The sequence below is a fragment of the Egretta garzetta genome, unplaced genomic scaffold, assembly GCF_000687185.1.
Source record: "Egretta garzetta isolate BGI_Z169 unplaced genomic scaffold, ASM68718v1 scaffold271, whole genome shotgun sequence".
Taxonomy (NCBI): domain Eukaryota; kingdom Metazoa; phylum Chordata; class Aves; order Pelecaniformes; family Ardeidae; genus Egretta; species Egretta garzetta.
The window spans coordinates 427,599-446,179 of record NW_009258669.1 but is presented as its reverse complement, the minus strand read 5'-3'; the positions used below and the strand labels follow the sequence as shown (position 1 = coordinate 446,179).

The window sequence follows — 18,581 nt, the reverse complement described above, 5'->3', positions numbered from 1 at the left end:
TGGGCCCTGCTTCGGCGCTCGCCGGCTCCCATGGGGCTCGGTGGTGGTGTTTGCCGGTGGGCAGGGCCCAGGGCTCGCCGCTCTCGGGGGGGATCGTTAGCGGCCGGGCGGTCGCGGGGGCTGCGGAGGTGGCGCCGGTAGCAGCCTCTCCACACGTGCTGGCAGCCTTTGGCACCCCGTCTCACAAGGAGCGAGCGAAGGTTCGGCAGTGTGCGGCGTGCGGCCTTGGCTAGTTCCGTGTTAAGCACGGGCCTTACCCAGGTGGGCCGCCTGACTGTACGGAGAGCAGGAGTCCTAGCGGAAAGGCAAATTGCGCGGTGGCTGTGTAAGTGTGAGAAAAGAGTCACATTTCAGAAATGTCGAAGAGCTCCTTCCTCCGCTCCTGAGACTGAAATCTAATCAGCTGTTCATCTTCTGGCCACTACTGTAGAAGTTTCACGGCTGAATTACACAAAGGATATCAATGGGCAGTGCTGTGTATTAAAAGGTTTGGTTAAGTCATAAAAAAACCCAGTAATGTATCCATGAAAAGTGATTTTAGCCTGATGTTATTTCATTATTGAACATAGGGGCTAACACATCTGGTTTTGTTTATTCTTTTAGGTGGAAATGGGAATGAAGAACCATGAAATAGCTCCTGCTAGCTTAATTGCTTCCATTGCCAGCCTTAAACATGGTGGCTGTAATAAAATCTTGAGAGAGCTGGTGAAGCACAAACTTCTAGCTTACGAACGAACCAAGAGTGAGTTTGAATTTCTGTTGGGCTCCGTCTGTCATTCTGTCCCCAGCGCCTCACAGTGATACTTGCAGAAGTACACAGCTTGGCATGTATGAGCATCCAGAGCACTTGCTAACCTTGCCTCCTCCTGGACCTGCCCTGGGAATACGGATTTGCGCAGCACCAAATTACCTGTCTGCTGAGCTGCTGGTGATGAATATGTGATAAAGATGACAGGCAGAAAAGAGATGAACACTGAAAGAGTTCACTTTCTTTTTTGCTCAGTCACCAAAGTAATGAAAAATAAAATAATCATCACTTAAGGCAATATTAAAATGCATACAGAAATCAACCCCAATGGGCTAGTCTTACAGTAGACAAACCAGAGCAGACTGCTAAAGCCTTTTACGTTTCACCCCCTAGAAACAGCTACTAAAGCAGTTTTTATTCCCTGTCGTGCGACAAATTGTAGTTGCGCAGGCCCTTCCCCATTTTTTTCAGCCTTTTAGTTGCATCTGGCTTTGCAAACATACTGTAGGAGTCTACAGGAAATTCCTATCCTTTTTGTCCCAGGTCTTCAGAGTGTTAAGGGTTGCTCTAGATCATCACAATAATCCCAGATCCCAGTTGTCTTTGCTATATGTGGATCTTCCAAAATGTTCTTTGAGTTTTCCCAGGCTGTATAAAATACTGCCATTGCCTCTATTAGAGAGGGACTAACAGCATGTCCATCTTTTGCCCAGTTGTTATTTTTCATAAAGTTTTCGGGAATTTGGGTATCTTCACTATTCTGTCAGTTGGGCCAATGGAACTTTCAGGAATTTGGGTATCTGTACCATTCTGTCAATTGAGCCAATGGGTGGAATATTACTTGGGTGTAGTGTACTGTATGCTGAAGCAAGACTAGATTCAGACTTAATGTATACATAATGAGGAATGAAGTGTTTTGTGTTTTATCGTTACCTAGCTTTCCAGGGTTATCGGTTAACTAATGCAGGATATGATTACCTTGCTTTGAAAACTCTGTCTTCCCGACAAGTCATAAATTCTGTTGGAAACCAGATGGGTGTTGGCAAAGAATCAGGTAAGTAAAAAAAAAAAAAAAAAAAAAAATTAAATTTTTTTTTTTTTTAAGCAAACACAGCCATAATGTTGCAAATGTTTTGCTAGAAGCTAGTAAGTTTTCCTCTGGATGGTCACATCAATTAATCTGTCAAACATGAAGATTTATGGGTCAGTTGTTGAAATGCTATGTGAGGCTTCTGGCTGCATTTGAATATTTCTTCACAAGAATGTCATTCTGCTTTGACCGTTTTGTCTGACTCTTCATGCATTGCTTAAAAGGGTATGTTGCAGGCAGATGCCGTTTGTCTCACACTTTGTGAAGAGTTTTTAACTATTTTAGCAAAAAGGTAATTTCAGCTTTTTCATCCTACTTAAAAATAAGATGGTAAAATAAAATAGGCTTGAAGCTATTGGAGTGTTTTCTTGGCTCCTCTTACCTTCATGTCGTAATTTGACACAGCAACTGAAGAAAGAGAAGGGCATTATTGGGGAAAAATGTAGTAATGAAGCATAGGCTATTGACACTGTTTAAGAGGCTGGTCCCTTGGGTTGTCTCTCCACTCGATAGAAAGAAGAAGGCTCTTCCAGAGTGCTAGTAAGAACACCAGCATCTGCCCTAGATTTTTCTCAAGGATGGCTTGTATTTGTTCTTTGCTGTGCAGATAGCCTGCAGATGTTAACCTGAGTATAGGAACATTAAGATCTCGTACTCTGAAAGACGTTTGAGATCACATGAATGTTTCTTCTGATGGAGTGCCATGATCTCTTTAACAACAACTTCTTCTTTTCCATATCTCTAGTATACAACGTGTAAATTCAGCTGGTTTTACTAACTGTAGTAGAACTTGCCATGCCAGAAATAGTAATTGTGAGAGGTGAAGTAAGAAACTTATCACTGCACTTTTTCATCAGGTACTAGCTTGTTAGGTATCATTTTTTTCTCAGATCGATGCCATTATATATCTTCTAGATATTTATATTGTTGCAAATGAAGAGGAGCAACAGTTTGCTTTGAAATTGCATAGGCTTGGAAGAACTTCCTTTCGCAGTCTGAAAAATAAACGTGACTACCACAAGCACAGACATAAAATGTCATGGCTGTATTTATCACGGCTAGCAGCAATGAAGGAGTTTGCCTATATGAAGGTAGGTGGCCATTCACACAGTATCAGCAGTGGTGTATTAGACTGGAAGACACTTTTCAGACTGTCTTTTGATCAGTTCGTATTTGCAGTACTGGTAGGATTTATGCACTTTTTATTTTTTACTAGTGGACTTAAAGTATAAGTTTCAGAGAATTTCAATGCTGTATGTTTTGTATGCTTCCCAGTGACAAAATGGAAGTCATGTGGAACTGAAGCAGAAATTCTCATGAGAGAATTTCAGATGAACGTCGTTAGTGATGGATAGATACTTTGTCTATTACCAGTTCTCTGTTTTTCCTTCAAAATATATTGCATAAGCTTGCAAAAACACCTTTAAAGTAAGGAAATTTACGGTCACTTGTCAGAAATTTTTTTTTTCTGTTCAGCTGTCATTTTTTAAAAATTAATTTATTTATTTTTGAATTTACCATGTTTTCAGCTGTTGCTGTGCTGTTAAGGGAAATCTTTTAGTCCAAACTGGTGTTCTGATCTGAAAAGGCACACTTTGGTCTATACTGTGGGAAAAAATTTAATTTCCAAGCATATATTGCTACTCCCGAGAATTCCAGTTTTCTTGACTTGCTTTAAAAAAAATGCAGATGTTATATTGTGATTGAAAGTTGATAGTGGGAAACTGATTTTTTAATAAATAAATTAGTTTTCCCTTCTCCTTTTGCACTATTAAACAGTACTAATACATTAAATATTCTTTTCTTGTTTCCCTTAAAAAACCTTAATAGGTTCTACCAGTGGGCTCCACAGAAAGAGAAAGAACTCTTGCCATCATTTAGAACCTCTATATTGGTCCAGTTGGTCCAACTGGTAAAGCATTACATGATTAGGATTTGTAGGAATATAGTCATGGGGATCAGTTTCCCTGAAAAGAGAGCTGGGGGAGGAATAATTGTTTGCTGAAAAATGATAGTAGTGTAATATTTAAGTAACAATATATTTATGTTGCTTAAACTTAGAACTCTAAGAAAAATTCACTGGTAACAAAAGAATGAGTAAAAAGAGAACGAACCCATAAAGAAATTGAGTGGATCAAGTGAATAACTAAATTTGCATTAGAAAAGGCAAAGAGGAGAGCTTCAACCTACCTTTGGTTAATTTTTAACGTAGGGTGATGCTGGCTTTTAATATTTAATAATGAACTTTTGTCTTACAGCAACTGAGTATGGATTAACTAGTAGGCAGAACCGTACTGGCAGCAACTTAGCGTGGAATTTTTTTCTAATGCCTGACACCCTATTCCCAGTTATCTGCTGTTGATTACTTGGCATAACAGACCAGATACAATTCTGTCATTATTCTGTTGTGGTTTTCTTCCAGATGCATGATTAATAGACTGTAGACCATATAGCAGGATCCTTAGTGTCTAAACTTTGTCTTTGCAATGAAAATTCAAATGGCTGTTACACTGTCTTCCTTCTTAAGCATGTGTTTTGATGTTTCCAGTTAGCATTTGAGTAGTGTATGCTGCTTCTCCAGTAGTATTGCTTATCTTGGATGGGAGTTTGTCAATATATGTAATGTTTTCTTAACTATTTCATTTCAATTTTCATTGTGTTGTTTCTTTCCAGGCTTTGCATGACAGAAAATTTCCTGTTCCAAAACCTGTAGACTACAACAGGCACGCAGTTGTTATGGAACTTATTGATGGCTATCCTTTGTAAGTACTTTTGAAGCTTGAATTCTCTGTGTTACGGAAACCCTAGGGTTCAGTAAGGTGACAGGGTTAGGGTTTTTCCTTGTCAGGAGAGTGTTTCTGACTTCACCATGCCGAACAGCCCACACTCACTAACGTTGTGCTTGGTTATAGTCTTGCTTCTCTTACTTCTTTATTCCGAGAAATTGTTTTTGTCTTAGTCAAAAGAAACTAGTGAAACAGACTAAATGTTAAAGTAAGGAATACATCAAAAGAGCAGTGTGACACAGGTTAGTGTTGCAACTGTTTTCTATGTTATTGGATATATACAATATTGAATATTATATCCTTCACGTTCTGAGCTCCTGTTTGCGATCCTTGCTTTAGTAATTCAGGTGCAATTATAACTCACTGTTTAGATGCTCTGTTTACATAGAATATCACATATGATCTGGTTTTGCTTCTTTAAGGAAGATTACTTTGCTTCAGTTGTTCAACATCTAGAAACATTAAATATCACTGAAGTTTGTACATGAAGAGATGATTTGTTTTGTTTGCAGAGCAGAATGGAAAAAGCCTCTCTACTTGATATAATGCAGATTAACCTAGGTGCTTACCCAGAGATTTAAAGTGTCTAGTTTCAGAATAAACCAGTCTATGCTCTTGTATAGTAATCAAGATCCGAAGTGGGCAGTTTAAGCAAAAGGAAATTATTCCCGAAGTATAACAGCTGATGATTAACATGGAAGAGACTTCATTATATTCTGTCTCCCCACCTTCATTTGTTCAATAATTCCAAATCCATCATGTACATGGAGCACTTCCAAGTTCCATGTGGACATCTGCTGTGGAAGTTTACCATGCTCTCTTTTTGTGATTCTAAACTGAAGGAGATAAACAGTGGATGATGATTATTTCAAATATGCCAAGATCAAAGAGTCTTCAAATAGTTGAGGTTGGAAGGGACCTCTGGGAGTCATCTGGTCCAAACGCCTTGCTCAGGCAGGGCCATCTAGAGCCTGTTGCCAGTTTTTCTATTGTCCATTGCCTGAGTTGAAAAACTAGTGTGGAGTTGGTGACTTATGGTAAACAATTGTTATGCTGTCTTTAACAAATACAGGGTTATCCAAAGTTCCTGCCAAATTGGACTTAGTTCTTCCTAGTCTATGTACTTTATTTCACATCTCACAGAATCACAGAACGGTTGAGGTTGGAAGGGATCTCCGGAGGTCACCTGGGCCAACCTCCCTGCTTGAGCGTGGCCACCCAGATCTGGTCCAGGACCATGACCAAGTGATCTTTGAATATCTCTAAGGAGAGAGACTCCACAACTTCTTTGGGCAACCCGTGCCAGTGCTCAGTCACCCTCGCAGGTGAAAAAGTGTCTCCTATGTTCAGACAGACCCTCCTGTGTTTCAGTTTGTGCCCACTGGCTTTTGTCCTGTCACTGGGCATCACTGAAAAGAGCCTAGCTCCCTCCTCTTTGCACCCTCCCTTCATGTATTTATACACATTGATGCGATCTCCCTGAGCCGCCTTTTCATCAGTCCCAGTTCTCAGCCTTTTCGCGTAGGAGAGATGCTCCAATCCACTAATCATCCTTGTGACCCTTTGCTGCATGGACACATTGCTGGCTGTCATTCAACTTTGTGTCCATCAGGACCCCAGGTCCTTTTCTGCCAAGTTACTTCCCGCCTGGGTGACACCCAGCGTGTACTGGGGCATGAAGTTGTTCCCTGCCAGGTGCAGGACTTTTCACTGCTCATTGAACTTCATGAAGTTCATGCTGGCCCATTTCTCCAGCCTGTTGATGTCCCTCTGGGTGACAGCATGCCCTCTGGCATATCAGCCACTCCCAGTTTGGTGTTGTCTGCAAACTCTGCCCCATCTAGCTCATAATGAAGGTGTTAAACAGGGCTGGAACTACTTTTTGACTGGTGGGGTATGCTGCTAGCCACTGACCTCCAGCTAGACTTTGTGCCCAGCCATTCGGGCAGTTTTCAATCTACCTCACTGTCTGCTCCTTGAGACTGTACCTCAACACCTCTATGAGGATCCCATTGGAGACAGCGTGAAAGCCTTACTGAAGTCCAGGTAGACAATATCCACTGCTGTCCTCCCATCTAGCAGGCCAGTCACTTCATCACAGGTTGTCAAGTTGGTCAAGCATGACTTCCCCATGGTGAAGTTGACTACTGTTGATGATTTTCTTGTCCCTAATGTACCTAACAGTGGTTTCCAGGATTACCAGCTCCCGTCACCTTCCCCAGGGCTCAAGGTGATGTTTACCAGCCTGTAGTTCTCTGGGTCCTCCTTCTTGTCCTTGAAGATGGGAGTGACCAGTCTCCAGGTAGTTCTCCCAGTCACCATTATTGATCAGTAATTATAAAGACTGTCCTTGGAATGGCACTGTCCAAGCTTCCTCAGCACTTAGGGGTACATCCCGTCAGAGTCCATGGACTTAATGTTTGTCCAGTTTGCATTAGTATTCCCTGAACTGATGCTCTTCCACCGAGGGTACATCTTTGCTCCAGCCCTTCCCCCTGGTTCCCGGGAGCTGAGATTCTTATCTCAGAAGACACCAGTTAACATGACTTCCAAATTCAAAGAGCAAATGGAATATTTTATGATACAGACCTGTGCTTATGAGAAATGTTACCAATTTAATTTTGGTACAAGTGTTCAACAGGAACCTGTTACACAGCTGCTAGGCTTCTGTTGTTCATACTTTTCATTGTACAATCGATCTTTTCTCATAATACTATAGTGCTGCATTTGGACCAAAATACTTCACAGGCTAACTGTAAACGCTGACCGCTTCTTGAGAGTTCATGGTACAATAAGATAACTGCCTTTTTACTTGGTTTCTTTCTAAAGAGAAGTAGATTTGTGTTTTGCCACTTCAGGTACTTCACTTTCTCAGGTATACATTCAGAAATGCTTTTAAGCTTTTTTCTTCTTTTTTCCCCCCCCTAACTTAGTGTAGAAAATACATGCTTGTAAAAGAAAATGTCATGGGGCATTTTAGTTTGAATACAGGAAGACCTAGTTCCTACTGAGACCATAAAATTACCTAAAACAGGAGACACTTAAAAATTTATGGATCCATTAATCAAATAATGCATTATGACAATGGTCCCTGATGGGAGACAATGAGCGTCAGTTGAAATGACATTTAGCTGGGATATAAGGAGAAATTTTCTCCCATTGAGGGCAGTGAGGCGGTGATACAGGGTGTTTGGGGAGGTTGCGCAGTCTCTCTCCATCCCTGGAATTTTTCAAGCCTCAACTAGACAAAGCACTGAGCAATCTGGTCTGATCTCAGAGTTGACTCGGCTTTGAGGAGGGTATTAGACTGGAGACCTGAGGGCCCTTTTAGCTTGAGTCACCCTGTTATTCTGTCAGATGTATTTCATATACTTCATAACTTTGTCTGTATTTTAAATAAAGTCTTTCAATGTTCAGAATATTTTATTTAACTTTTCAGGTGCCAGGTGCACCACATGGAAGATCCTGCCGCTGTCTACAGTGAATTAATGGATCTAATCGTAAATCTTGCCAATCATGGTTTGATTCATGGGGATTTCAATGAATTTAATCTCATATTGGATAATGATGACCATGTCACTATGATTGATTTCCCTCAGATGATATCAACATCACATCCAAATGCTGAATGGTAGGTTCAAATTTGAAGATGTTTTCAAAGGAAGTCTGACAAGTGCTGATGACAGCAAATAGCGAACCACGACTTGTTTCTATAAGCCTCTTTCTGATTCTTTCTCTGCCATTGTCACGCAGCACAAATAACATTCCAAATGTAGTTCGATTTATGAATGAGTAGAAATGTCTCTTTAGGATAAATACATAATCAGTTGATTCTCAGAGAGAATTATGTTGTTCGTAGTTTGTATGTAGTTTGTCTCCCCAGCCTTTTGTCTTGCGATCACTAACAGAAGTAATTTTCAAATAAAATCAGTAAAAGACAAGAAATGTAGGGTGAATGTTTGTCACTGCACTAGACTTCATTACTTTGATTTTGTATTTGTACAATTCTGTATTTTTTACAGGTACTTTGACAGAGATGTTAACTGTATTAAGGAGTTCTTTAAGAAACGCTTCAACTACGAGAGTGAGCTCTTCCCAGCATTCAAAGACATCAGGTAGAAATTGCCAGATGAACTTGAATTCTCTTATTTATGGTATTTGTGTTGGCTTTGTGAGAAAAATGGGTGCCTGTGAGAGATGCTTGTAAGAAAAAGAAAACAAAAAGCCCAACTATGGAATTTTAAATTACATTTTTGTCATTCTTACTGTTTTCTTCAACCAAAGTTATTGAACTGCTTTCCAAAAGTGGACATGTGCTTTAAAATCTGCTGCTGCCTCCTTTGCCTTTCCTCTTGCAGCTAGGGAAGAGAGATCAATTCAGAAGCTTGATCCAAATGGTAAATATCTAGGAAATGTTAACAGTGATGCAGAATCAGTTTCTCTCATTTCTCAAAGCCTATTTAACAGTTCTAGTACATTGAGGATTAATTTGGGTTTCAATTTTAAATTTATTTTTAAAATGCTAGTAAACACGGTGACTGCTTCTGCAAACATTACTATGTTCAAAGTTTTCTTCCTAATGTCTCTTGTCCCTTTTGAAAAGTAAAGTAATTTTTCATTTATTTTAAGACTGAAGCAATGAGAAGGGTTTTATTTCATTCTGAGTGCTTTTCCAAAGGGGTACCACACTTGAATCAGTCTCTGTGTGTCAGCATATCCTTTATTCTTCTGTTTTCTTAAACATAATTTGAACTTGAAGCGAACTTATATTCATACTAAAATAAAACAATTTCCTATAAATAAATAAATGCTGGCTATGGAGATGGAATCACCTTATGTAGAAGTTTCCTTCTCCCAGGTCACATTGTATTAATACTTTACCAAAAGCTAAGCACTATAGTGTGGTGTTCTATGTGTTTCAACAGAGTGTATCCTCTTTGTTAATCGTATGAGTAATTATAGACTAGCTTGATTGGTATTTTTATTCTGAAACATAGCATATTAGTAGCTCGACGGTTTAGCGTATTAGAAGAAAACATACTTTTACTTCTTTCACAGGAGAGAGTGTTCTCTCGATAGAGAGATTGCTGCCAGTGGCTATACAAAAGAAATGCAGGAAGATGGTGATCTGCTTTACCCACCAGGTTCTGATGAGGATAATAATACAACAGAGGTATCAGAATTTGTAGAAGATGCTGAGAATAAGATAAACTTCTTCAGCACGGATGAAGAAGACAATGCAGACTTCATGGATGAAGTGGCTGATTTCTCTGAAAGCAGAACTTCTGATGACTTTATGTATAACAAAGAAGAGGCTGATACAACTGAAAGTAGTGAAAATACACAAAGGCTGAATATGTCAAAGTTGAGTTCAGCCTTAGAAAAAGTTGAAGGGCAAGCTATGCTTTGGAAGTCTGGTGAAGATGCAGAGAATTCTGCAATTGCTTTTTCTGAGGGCAGAAGTGGAACTGAAAATGCTGCTGAAGTCGAAAATCAGACGAGTCAAGGAGTGTGTTGTAATGATAAGGAGGATGGTGACAAATGCCCTGATCTGGTTGACTTGTCAACTTCAAATGAGAAATTTAGACATTACAGGTAAAGACTCATATTTTCTGTCTAGGAATATGGTTCCTCCCTTCCCCCTAATAAATGTAAATCTTTCAAGCAGCTCAAAAAGGATTACTCTTTAGTTACCCTGGTTTAAATTGAAGACTAAAAATCAAATTTATTTTTAAAACATTGCAGTGAATATCTTTCCTATTGGTCTCATGATAGGTAACTTGTTGATTGGTACTGCACACGTAATGTTTCATATGTAATGTGTGACAGATCAGTTGTCAGCTGTGTAGTAGTATCTAATGAGGGAGCAAGTCTTGGATTTAATTCGCAGACCCTGTTTTCTATGGTCGATTTTTTTTCCCTTTTTCTTTATTTCAGTTAATATTGGTAGTGAAAGAGTTCTTGACATTAAAATATTTTTTCTGAATAATTTATGAATAAGTTCATAATTTGAATGCTCTGTCTCAAAGACAAATTATTCCAATTATTCTCAAATTATTCTGCTGCTCAGTCAGGTGAAGTTAGCAAGAACAAGCTCCTTGGAATGTATTATTCAAATATATTGTACTGTGTGTTGTTCTAATTCCTTTTCTGACATAGAAATTTCTGCTGACCTTCAGGCTAGCCCCTTGCACATGAAATACTGAGTTTGCTAGCCATGTACCTGGATGCATATACCAAGCTCATACACCCCATGATCTGCTGTTGCTTTTTAGTGAAATGACTTGTCAAGACATTGTGCAGGATCTGAAACATTTTTTAAGTGCTCTGAAACTTTTCATGTGCTTGGTATACATGTGGCTATTGTGCAACAAATTCTTCCTTTCATAAAATGCCTGTTTTGAACAACTAGTGTTAATATTTGAAATTTAGATGTTCTGTAGTGCTTGCATGTTCTCTTGGGATTTTTTAGGTTATATCTCAAAAAGTTAAGACTAAAACACGATGCTCATAGAGGCAAAGGATGTTTGTCTTGCTAGTGGAATAAAACAATGATTTGTGTATTTCAGAAACGAAGAGAGCGTCGTTCATATTGCTGAGCACAGAACAAGGACTACAAGTACCACATCAGCCAGAAGTGTTGGGAGCTGTTCAACCATTCCAGCGGTAAATATTACTGTTACTATGTTGTTATCTAGTTTACTCTCATATCATGTTAAATTGCACATAGCTGTTAGTACATATTTGTAAAAATTATGTTACTTAGCATTAATTATCTTTTAAAAAGGCTGATCCCTCACTGGTTTGAGTTTCCATGCCCACAGAAAAATAGGACTGATATTTTGTAATTGTTTACCAGGGAATGATGTCCATCTCTTTCACCAAAGCTCTACATCAGCATTAACAACTCTTACTTAGCCAATAACAGGCTAGTGTGTGTCAATGCATTAACATATAATCAGTACATTCATTTCTGTTGCTAGCCACAATTAATATTTTTTTATTCTAAAAGTAGATGCTTGAGTCAAGATATAATTTGGCCTTTTTCACCTGGCTTCCTAGAGATTTCTTCACTCTTCTGTGAAGCATTCATATGAATTCGCTTCAGTAGTGATTTCTTTGGCAATAGGAATGTGTTTGACTTTCTGCATTATGTAAACCAGAACATTTTACAGCAGAATTTAACATCTTTCTCTTCAACCCCAGACTATACACCAGTCAGTATGGCTACCTCTTTCACGGTTTTGAAAGTGCATTTTAATTTTAAAGGGAAGAAAGTCCAGTGTTCTTTATTAATTATAAAGTATTCTTCTACAAAACAGGAAGAAATTTCTTTAGGCTGACAGCTGATCCATGAGGTATTTTTTCAATTGAGTCAGACTACACGCTTGCCATTGTAAATATGGGTTCCCATGTTCAGTCTCATTTGCAGTTAGCAGCAGAAGCTCTGAAAAATCTAGTTTGGGGAACATGTTAGTGTAGTTTCAGCTCTTTCACAACATGTACCAAAAGTAAATATGTAATTTTTCAAGTTGTGTCTTTTCAAAGCATTTCTGTTGCCTAATTAGAGCATTAGTCCTAGAAACACTATATCTGAAACCTCTAGTGCTGGCAAGACTGATTTTTTTTTTTTTTTTTTTTTTTTTTTGTTAGATTTGATCTTCCTCATTTACAGTCTCTTCAGTCTGCTCCTTGCTGCTTCAGTACCTTTCTAACAAAGGCTTTGCTGCTGTCCTATTAAGTGATGTGTTATTCTGCAAAGTGGCCTTGATTTACACAAGGTGGCTATAATATTCATAGAATAGTTGGCTGCTTTATACTCTTTCATGTTTGGATTTTTTCTTTAAGTTAAATATTTTAAGGTACACTAGTAACCAGTAAAGTTACATGTGTAAATAGTTGTTAAGGAACAGCATGTTTGCATCTTGCCTAAGACATTTTTTACAGGACTTCATGCAAGGAAAAAAAACAACTTTGATCTTCATCATCACAGTTCTTATTCCAGGGGATGGTATTGTATCTTCTTAAGGAGACGAAGGATTAGGTTAAAACTATGAGAGGAAGTAAACAAAAGCCAGGATGACCTGCCAGGAATTCCCTAGCTTCTGGTCCATGCAATCTTTTTTTTTTTTCTTTCTTTGTTTTTTTCTTTTTTTTTTGTTTTGGGTTTGCTATTTTAAGAGGGCAGAATTTAAAAAAAAAAAAAAAAAAAAAATTAGTGCTACCAAGTCCTAAGGACTTAGCTACTAAGTAAAGGAAATTACTTGAAACTGTACTCCTGTACACCACTTGGCTGTAGTAGTGGTCGTTACATAGCTATAGGAACCTTCTCAAGTATTGAGTGGATGTATGTTTATTCTGTAGGCAGACACATAAAACATGTTAAAAGTATCTAATTTTTTGCTCTAAATGAAAGATAAAAGCACTTCAGCAGAAAAGCTTTCAACATAAAAAGCTTTTCCCTGCACCAATTTACCTTGTATAATGTTTTCGCTTACATGTTTTTATGCTGAGTAAAAATAACGTTTCTGCCCATTGATGAATCTTATTTTGAGTGTTAGAGCTAAAGAAACTGTATGTATAATGAGCTATCTGGAACACAAAAAAAATATTTACAAAAGGTCCTCTGGGCTGCTTACAGCTGATGTGTATTACTGCTGCTAGCATTTATCTATTGTTCATGCAGCTTGCTTTCTGTTCAGTGGAGAAGACCTATGAAAACATAAGCAGTTTTTAAAATTAATCATACAAATTCATATAGGCATATATAAACAATGTCAGTAATAGCAGTAGGTGTAGTCATAACTTGGAGACTGCCAAAAAGAGAAAGCATCATGAATTTTGAAAAATGAGCTATTCCACATGAAGTAAGGTATCTTTCTGTGCTTGCACAAATCTTTATATGCACTGATGTAATTTAATTAGAGGAAATAATGTGAATGATCAAAAATTTGTTGACTCTGAAGCATTTCTCAGTATTTGCTTACATTTAGGTTACAATGATGAAAGACTAGTGAGTCTCTCCACCATGTGCTGTGGTTGGACAATAGGACGTGGTGAATTTATATTATGATTACATTTCAAAGACTTCTGGTATCCATCTTGCAAAATTTCTTGTAGCAGGTTTTGTATAAACTGTGAAGGAAGTCATCTGTCCTGGACCAGAAGTAGAGAAGCCCTCTTTTCAGTGTTCTGCTTATAGAAAACACAGAATGACAGATGCTTTGTTGGCAAAAGGAAAACATCAGTGCAACAGTTTTTGTTAGTTCTGATCATTTTTTCTTCAGGAATATTTTTAAAGAGAATCTTGTTTTTATTTCCAAAAAGCTCATGGTTAAATACTGAGTCCTACCCAAGGAAGGAAGGATACATCACATGTAACTGGTTTTTATCCACATTTCAGCACTCAGACTGGATGCAGCATAACTTAGGAAACTGCTGTTCAGGTGGCTCCCTAATTATTACAGCGTTCCTGGTGAAATCAGGATTGAGTAACTGGATGCATTGACTACCTTGTATTTTGTTACTTTAGTTGTATTAATCACAGCAATTCTTAAAGAGCATAACTTGCCAAAATTGTGCTTTCTGGTTCCTGATTTACTCTCTACCAACTTACTACTTCATATGCTACAGTGAGACCGAGTTGATAGTACAATCAAAGCACAACAAGGCAACTGAAATTGGGGTATGTTTAAAGGAAATGTAGTTAGATGGATATTTTTATTTTTTTCCAGTTATTTGGACAGCAGCAGATCTTCTATTAAGGGCAGACTTACTCCTTGATATTATATTTTTTAATGCTTTATTAATTGGAATAATAATAAGACACTCCTGTGGTATTTCCAACAAAGTATGATTCCATTATTATTACATGTTAGAAAGATGAAAATAATTTGATTTTTCTTTTTCTTCCAAGACAAGATATGCAAGTATGCACTCAATGTCAGTGCAGCAGCTTGAGCTGGGATCATTTTCCAAATGACAAAATTGCTGCCACAGTCTGCTAAATCATGGCTTAGTTTTTATTATGATTAGCTATTGACATCATAATGGAGAGCAGAACTCAGAATACACAGGTGTAAATAACAGATGAGAAGGAGAGTGCCTCACAAGAGGGGAAAAATGGAGGAGGAATTGTAAATCACTCCTGACTGCCCCTCTTTTTTAGCCACACTTGTAAAGAGTTGTTATTTTCCATTAGAATCATACTCAGATCTTTGTAATCCAAACTTTAGAAAAAACAAGGTGCTAAAAAAGTAGGAAACAACTCTGTTCATAATTTTTACAGTCAGGGTGAACTCATGTTCACATGAGAATTTCTTGCTGCACTTTTAGATAAAGGCAGGGCCACAAAGGAGGCCTAATTGTCACTGCTATGCAGGAGCTGCCAGCGGATTTGTGCAGCACAACACAGGCATGAAGACAACCCTGTACATGCAGCTTAGTGCAAAACAGCACAGACCTGGGCTTACTCGTGTTAACTGTTGTGCAGATCACTAACTTCTTGATGTACAGAGGTCTTACGTTCTTCCATGTTGGTACTGAAAATACACTGCTGTTGTGCAATGTCTTAGTACTATATGATCTTCAAAAAGTTCTGGTACTGAATTGTTTGTTTATTTGTAGGAACTGGTGAAACAGAAGGTAAAACGTCAACTGACCAAATCTCAAAAGTCTGCTCTGAGGCAACGGCTGCAAAAAGGAGAGGCAAATATTTATACGAAACAGTATCGAGAAAATATGCACAACATTAAGTCAAGCTTGGATGCAGCTAGTTTCTGGGGATAATTTATTAAAGCTCCCATAGAATATGAGAAAACCCATAATGTATACAGTTGAGAGACATAACAGAGCAATCTCTTCTATACAACCAAATGTTTTTCTGGAAATTGATAAACCTCATTCTGGTTCTGTGATCTTGATTGGGGGATTTTGGTTTTTGTTTCTGGTTAAAACCGTTGACTGTAATTAAATCAGTAGTACTGACTAAGATCATTTATCTATAGTAATTTCCAATAATATCTGGTAAATCTATTCTACTGTGTTTGTTTAGATTAAGTATCTTCTGTTGTGCAGAGGATTCCTCTTAAGAGGAAAGGAAAGGAATTTTTAAAACCAATTTTTGCAATGACATGAAATTTAAATTTAAAATGCTGCGCTATGTTATAAACGGGTACTTTTTTGATTTCATTAAAAATCACAAATACGAACTTGATAGCAGTTAGTACTCTAAGAATTCTTTTGTACCTGTACGAACATGAGCAATCCATATGATGAATATGCATTCTTTGAAGCCAGCAATTCTTACTTTTTCCTTCACTCCAAAATCTTGCATGTAAATCTTGCCCAGAAGAATACATAAATGTTGTACAGCCTTGTCAAGCACACAAGTTTTTAATGTGCCTGCACAGTTACCAATAAATGCAATTTTTTAATATCTATTAACTTACATAAAGTGATGAGGATTCTGAAAGTTCTCTTTTCAGTAATACTACCATGACTTTTACTGTGTTATATGTTTGGGGTCTGAAGACCTAGAAGAAGGACAAGTATCTTAATTTTTATTTTTAATTTAAGCAAGATATTTCTAGTAATGAAATTGTGTTTATGAACACATAATAAGGAGAGAAGCATTTATGAAAACTGAAGCAAGACAGAGCAGTTTAAACTTTTCTTTTTTTTTTAACCTTCTACCCACTGTATCTGTGCTTAAGATGTGAGGTGGAGCCCTTCTTGGGAAGGACAACTTGTTAGAATCTAAATTACCAATCTGTAATTTGGAAAATCTTAAATCTTTTACTTGCCTTAGTAAAAGAAATTAGGGACTTGGGCTTTGACCTGTGTTTTTTTGCTTGCATGTCTGATACTATCTGTTCTTTGCCCTATGTACCTGATATGCCTGAGTACGTTATTCAGGTTTTAGCCTGTGGAAGAATCGCGGCCTCTGTTCTGCCTTGCAGCACTCTCTTGCTCTCAAAGTTCTTGTCTTCTCTCTGGAACAATGTAAAAACTAGTCTCAGCCAGCAGCTGTGCATGGTCTTAAATAAAATAGATGCAGTAGGTAAGTGTTGCTTGTAGCATCACAAAGTGTTCCACATAGCATCACAGCTGCATGAAAGTATTTTGACAGAAGTGAGGAAGTCTGATTAAATCTTAACACATAAGTGATTGCAATGAAGGTATGTAGGCCTGTTTCCTGATACAGCTAGAGCTGATTTTAGCAGGAGTAGAAAAGTGAATTTAATTGCATTTCCATTTTAAACATTAAGGGGAAAAATTTTTTTTTATGTTTCTAGGCTTTTCTCTGTTAAGAGACTGGTTCAAGTGACAAGATCTCAGTTACCGTTCTTTGGCTAAAATGTGCATGCATTTTTTGGCTTCTAATTTAGGACTTCTCAAAGGGAATGAGTTCTTACTGGTGTGCAACTTTAAGTCTGTCTTGGTAATTGGTTCCAAAAATATACAAAGGCTGTCTGTTTGATTAAGCACCATGAGAGAAGAAAGGATGATGGAAATCTTTGCTATTTATTTTCAGAAGGTTCCTTTAAAACATCCATTAACTATTTTAAAGGTATTCTAATGGATGGCTGTAAGATACAAGTTTCATTTACTCTGCCAGATGAGACTTTTCTGAGTATGGAGTTAGTGAGGGATGAACTAATCCTCGAAGTTACAGCTTAATATATCTTCATTAAACCTGTTTTTTTCCAAAGCAGCAGAATTCCTGAAATATGAAAGTCATCAAGGGTCACAATGAAATTTACACATCAAAGGGACTTCAGAGTACTCACTCACTTGAATGTCAACAATATGAAACAAAGTATTTAGAATTAAGTTAGGAAAATGAAGAAAGTAAGACAATAGTGCTATGCTGGATCGACGGGCTGAGGCCAATGGTATGAGGTTCAACAAGGCCAAGTGCCATGTCCTGCACTTGGGTCACAACAACCCCATGCAATGCTACAGGCCCAGGGAAGAGTGGCTGGAAAGCTGCTTGACAGAAAAGGACCTGGGAGTATTGATTAACAGCCAACTGAATATGAGCCAGTAGTGTGCCCAGGTGGCCAAGAGAGCCCATGGCATCCTGGCTTGTATTGGGAATAGTGTGGCCAGCAGGAGTAGGGGAGTCACCATTCCCCTGTACTTGTCATTGGTGAGGCTGCACCTTGAATCCTGTGTTCAGTTTTGGGCCCCTCACTACAGGAAAGACGTTGCGTTGCTGGAACGTGTCCAGAGAAGGGCAACAAAGCTTGTGAGGGGGCTGGAGCGCAAGTGTTATGAGGAGTGGCTGCGGGAACTGGGGTTGTTTAGCCTGGAGAAGAGGAGGCTGAGGGGAGACCTGATCGCCCTCTACAACTGCCTGACAGGAGGCTGTAGTGAGGTGGGGGTTGGTCTCTTCTCCCAGGTAACGGGTGATAGGACAAGAGGAAATGGCCTCAAGTTGCTCCATGGGAGGTTTAAATAGCACATCAGGAAAAATTTTTTCACGAAGAGGTTTGTTAAGCATTGGAACAGACTGCCCAGGGAAGTGGTCGAGTCAGCATCCCTGGAGGTGTATTAAAAGGTGGGTAGATGGGGTGCTTAGGGACATGGAGTAGTGGTGGGATGGCAGGGTTAGGTTAACGGTTGGACTTGATGATCTTAAAGGTCTTTTCCAACCTAAACAATTCTGTGATTGTATGATTGATTGTTTCGTGGTTTAACTTGGGATGGCAACTAAGCACCACGCAGCCGCTCACTCACTCCCCCCGCAGTGGGATGGAGGAGAGAATCAGAAGTATAAAAGTGAGAAAACTCATGGGTTGAGATAAAGACAGTTTGATAGGGAAAGCAAAAGCCGTGCATGCGTGCAAGCAAAGCAAACCAAGGAATTCATTCACTGCTTCCCATCAGCAGGCAGGTGTTCGGCCATCTCCAGGAAAGCAGGGCTCCATCACGCATAACGGTTACTTGGGAA

General features: G+C 38.6%; 1 protein-coding gene across 5 annotated transcripts; it reads left to right on the top strand.

Moving 5' to 3' along the window:
* The first annotated feature begins 50 nt into the window (after positions 1 to 50).
* On the top strand, positions 51 to 17,595 carry RIOK2 (RIO kinase 2). Of its 5 annotated transcripts, XR_004841148.1 has the most exons (11): positions 318 to 487; positions 604 to 742; positions 1,686 to 1,802; positions 2,754 to 2,929; positions 4,512 to 4,600; positions 8,064 to 8,255; positions 8,647 to 8,739; positions 9,683 to 10,219; positions 11,194 to 11,290; positions 12,278 to 12,405; positions 15,251 to 15,334. XR_004841148.1 is itself a non-coding variant. In XM_035888475.1 (10 exons), exons 2-10 carry the CDS (start codon positions 610 to 612, stop codon positions 15,410 to 15,412), a joined length of 1,596 nt encoding a protein of 531 aa, XP_035744368.1. In that variant the 5' UTR covers positions 51 to 261; positions 604 to 609; the 3' UTR covers positions 15,413 to 17,595. The 5 variants fall into 5 exon arrangements, 4 of the variants coding, with proteins under 4 accessions (XP_035744368.1, XP_035744367.1, XP_035744370.1 ...); XM_035888475.1 differs by lacking the exons at positions 318 to 487; positions 12,278 to 12,405 and adding an exon at positions 51 to 261 and having other exon boundaries at positions 15,251 to 17,595; XM_035888474.1 differs by lacking the exon at positions 12,278 to 12,405 and having other exon boundaries at positions 319 to 487; positions 15,251 to 17,595.
* The last annotated feature ends 986 nt before the right edge of the window (positions 17,596 to 18,581 follow it).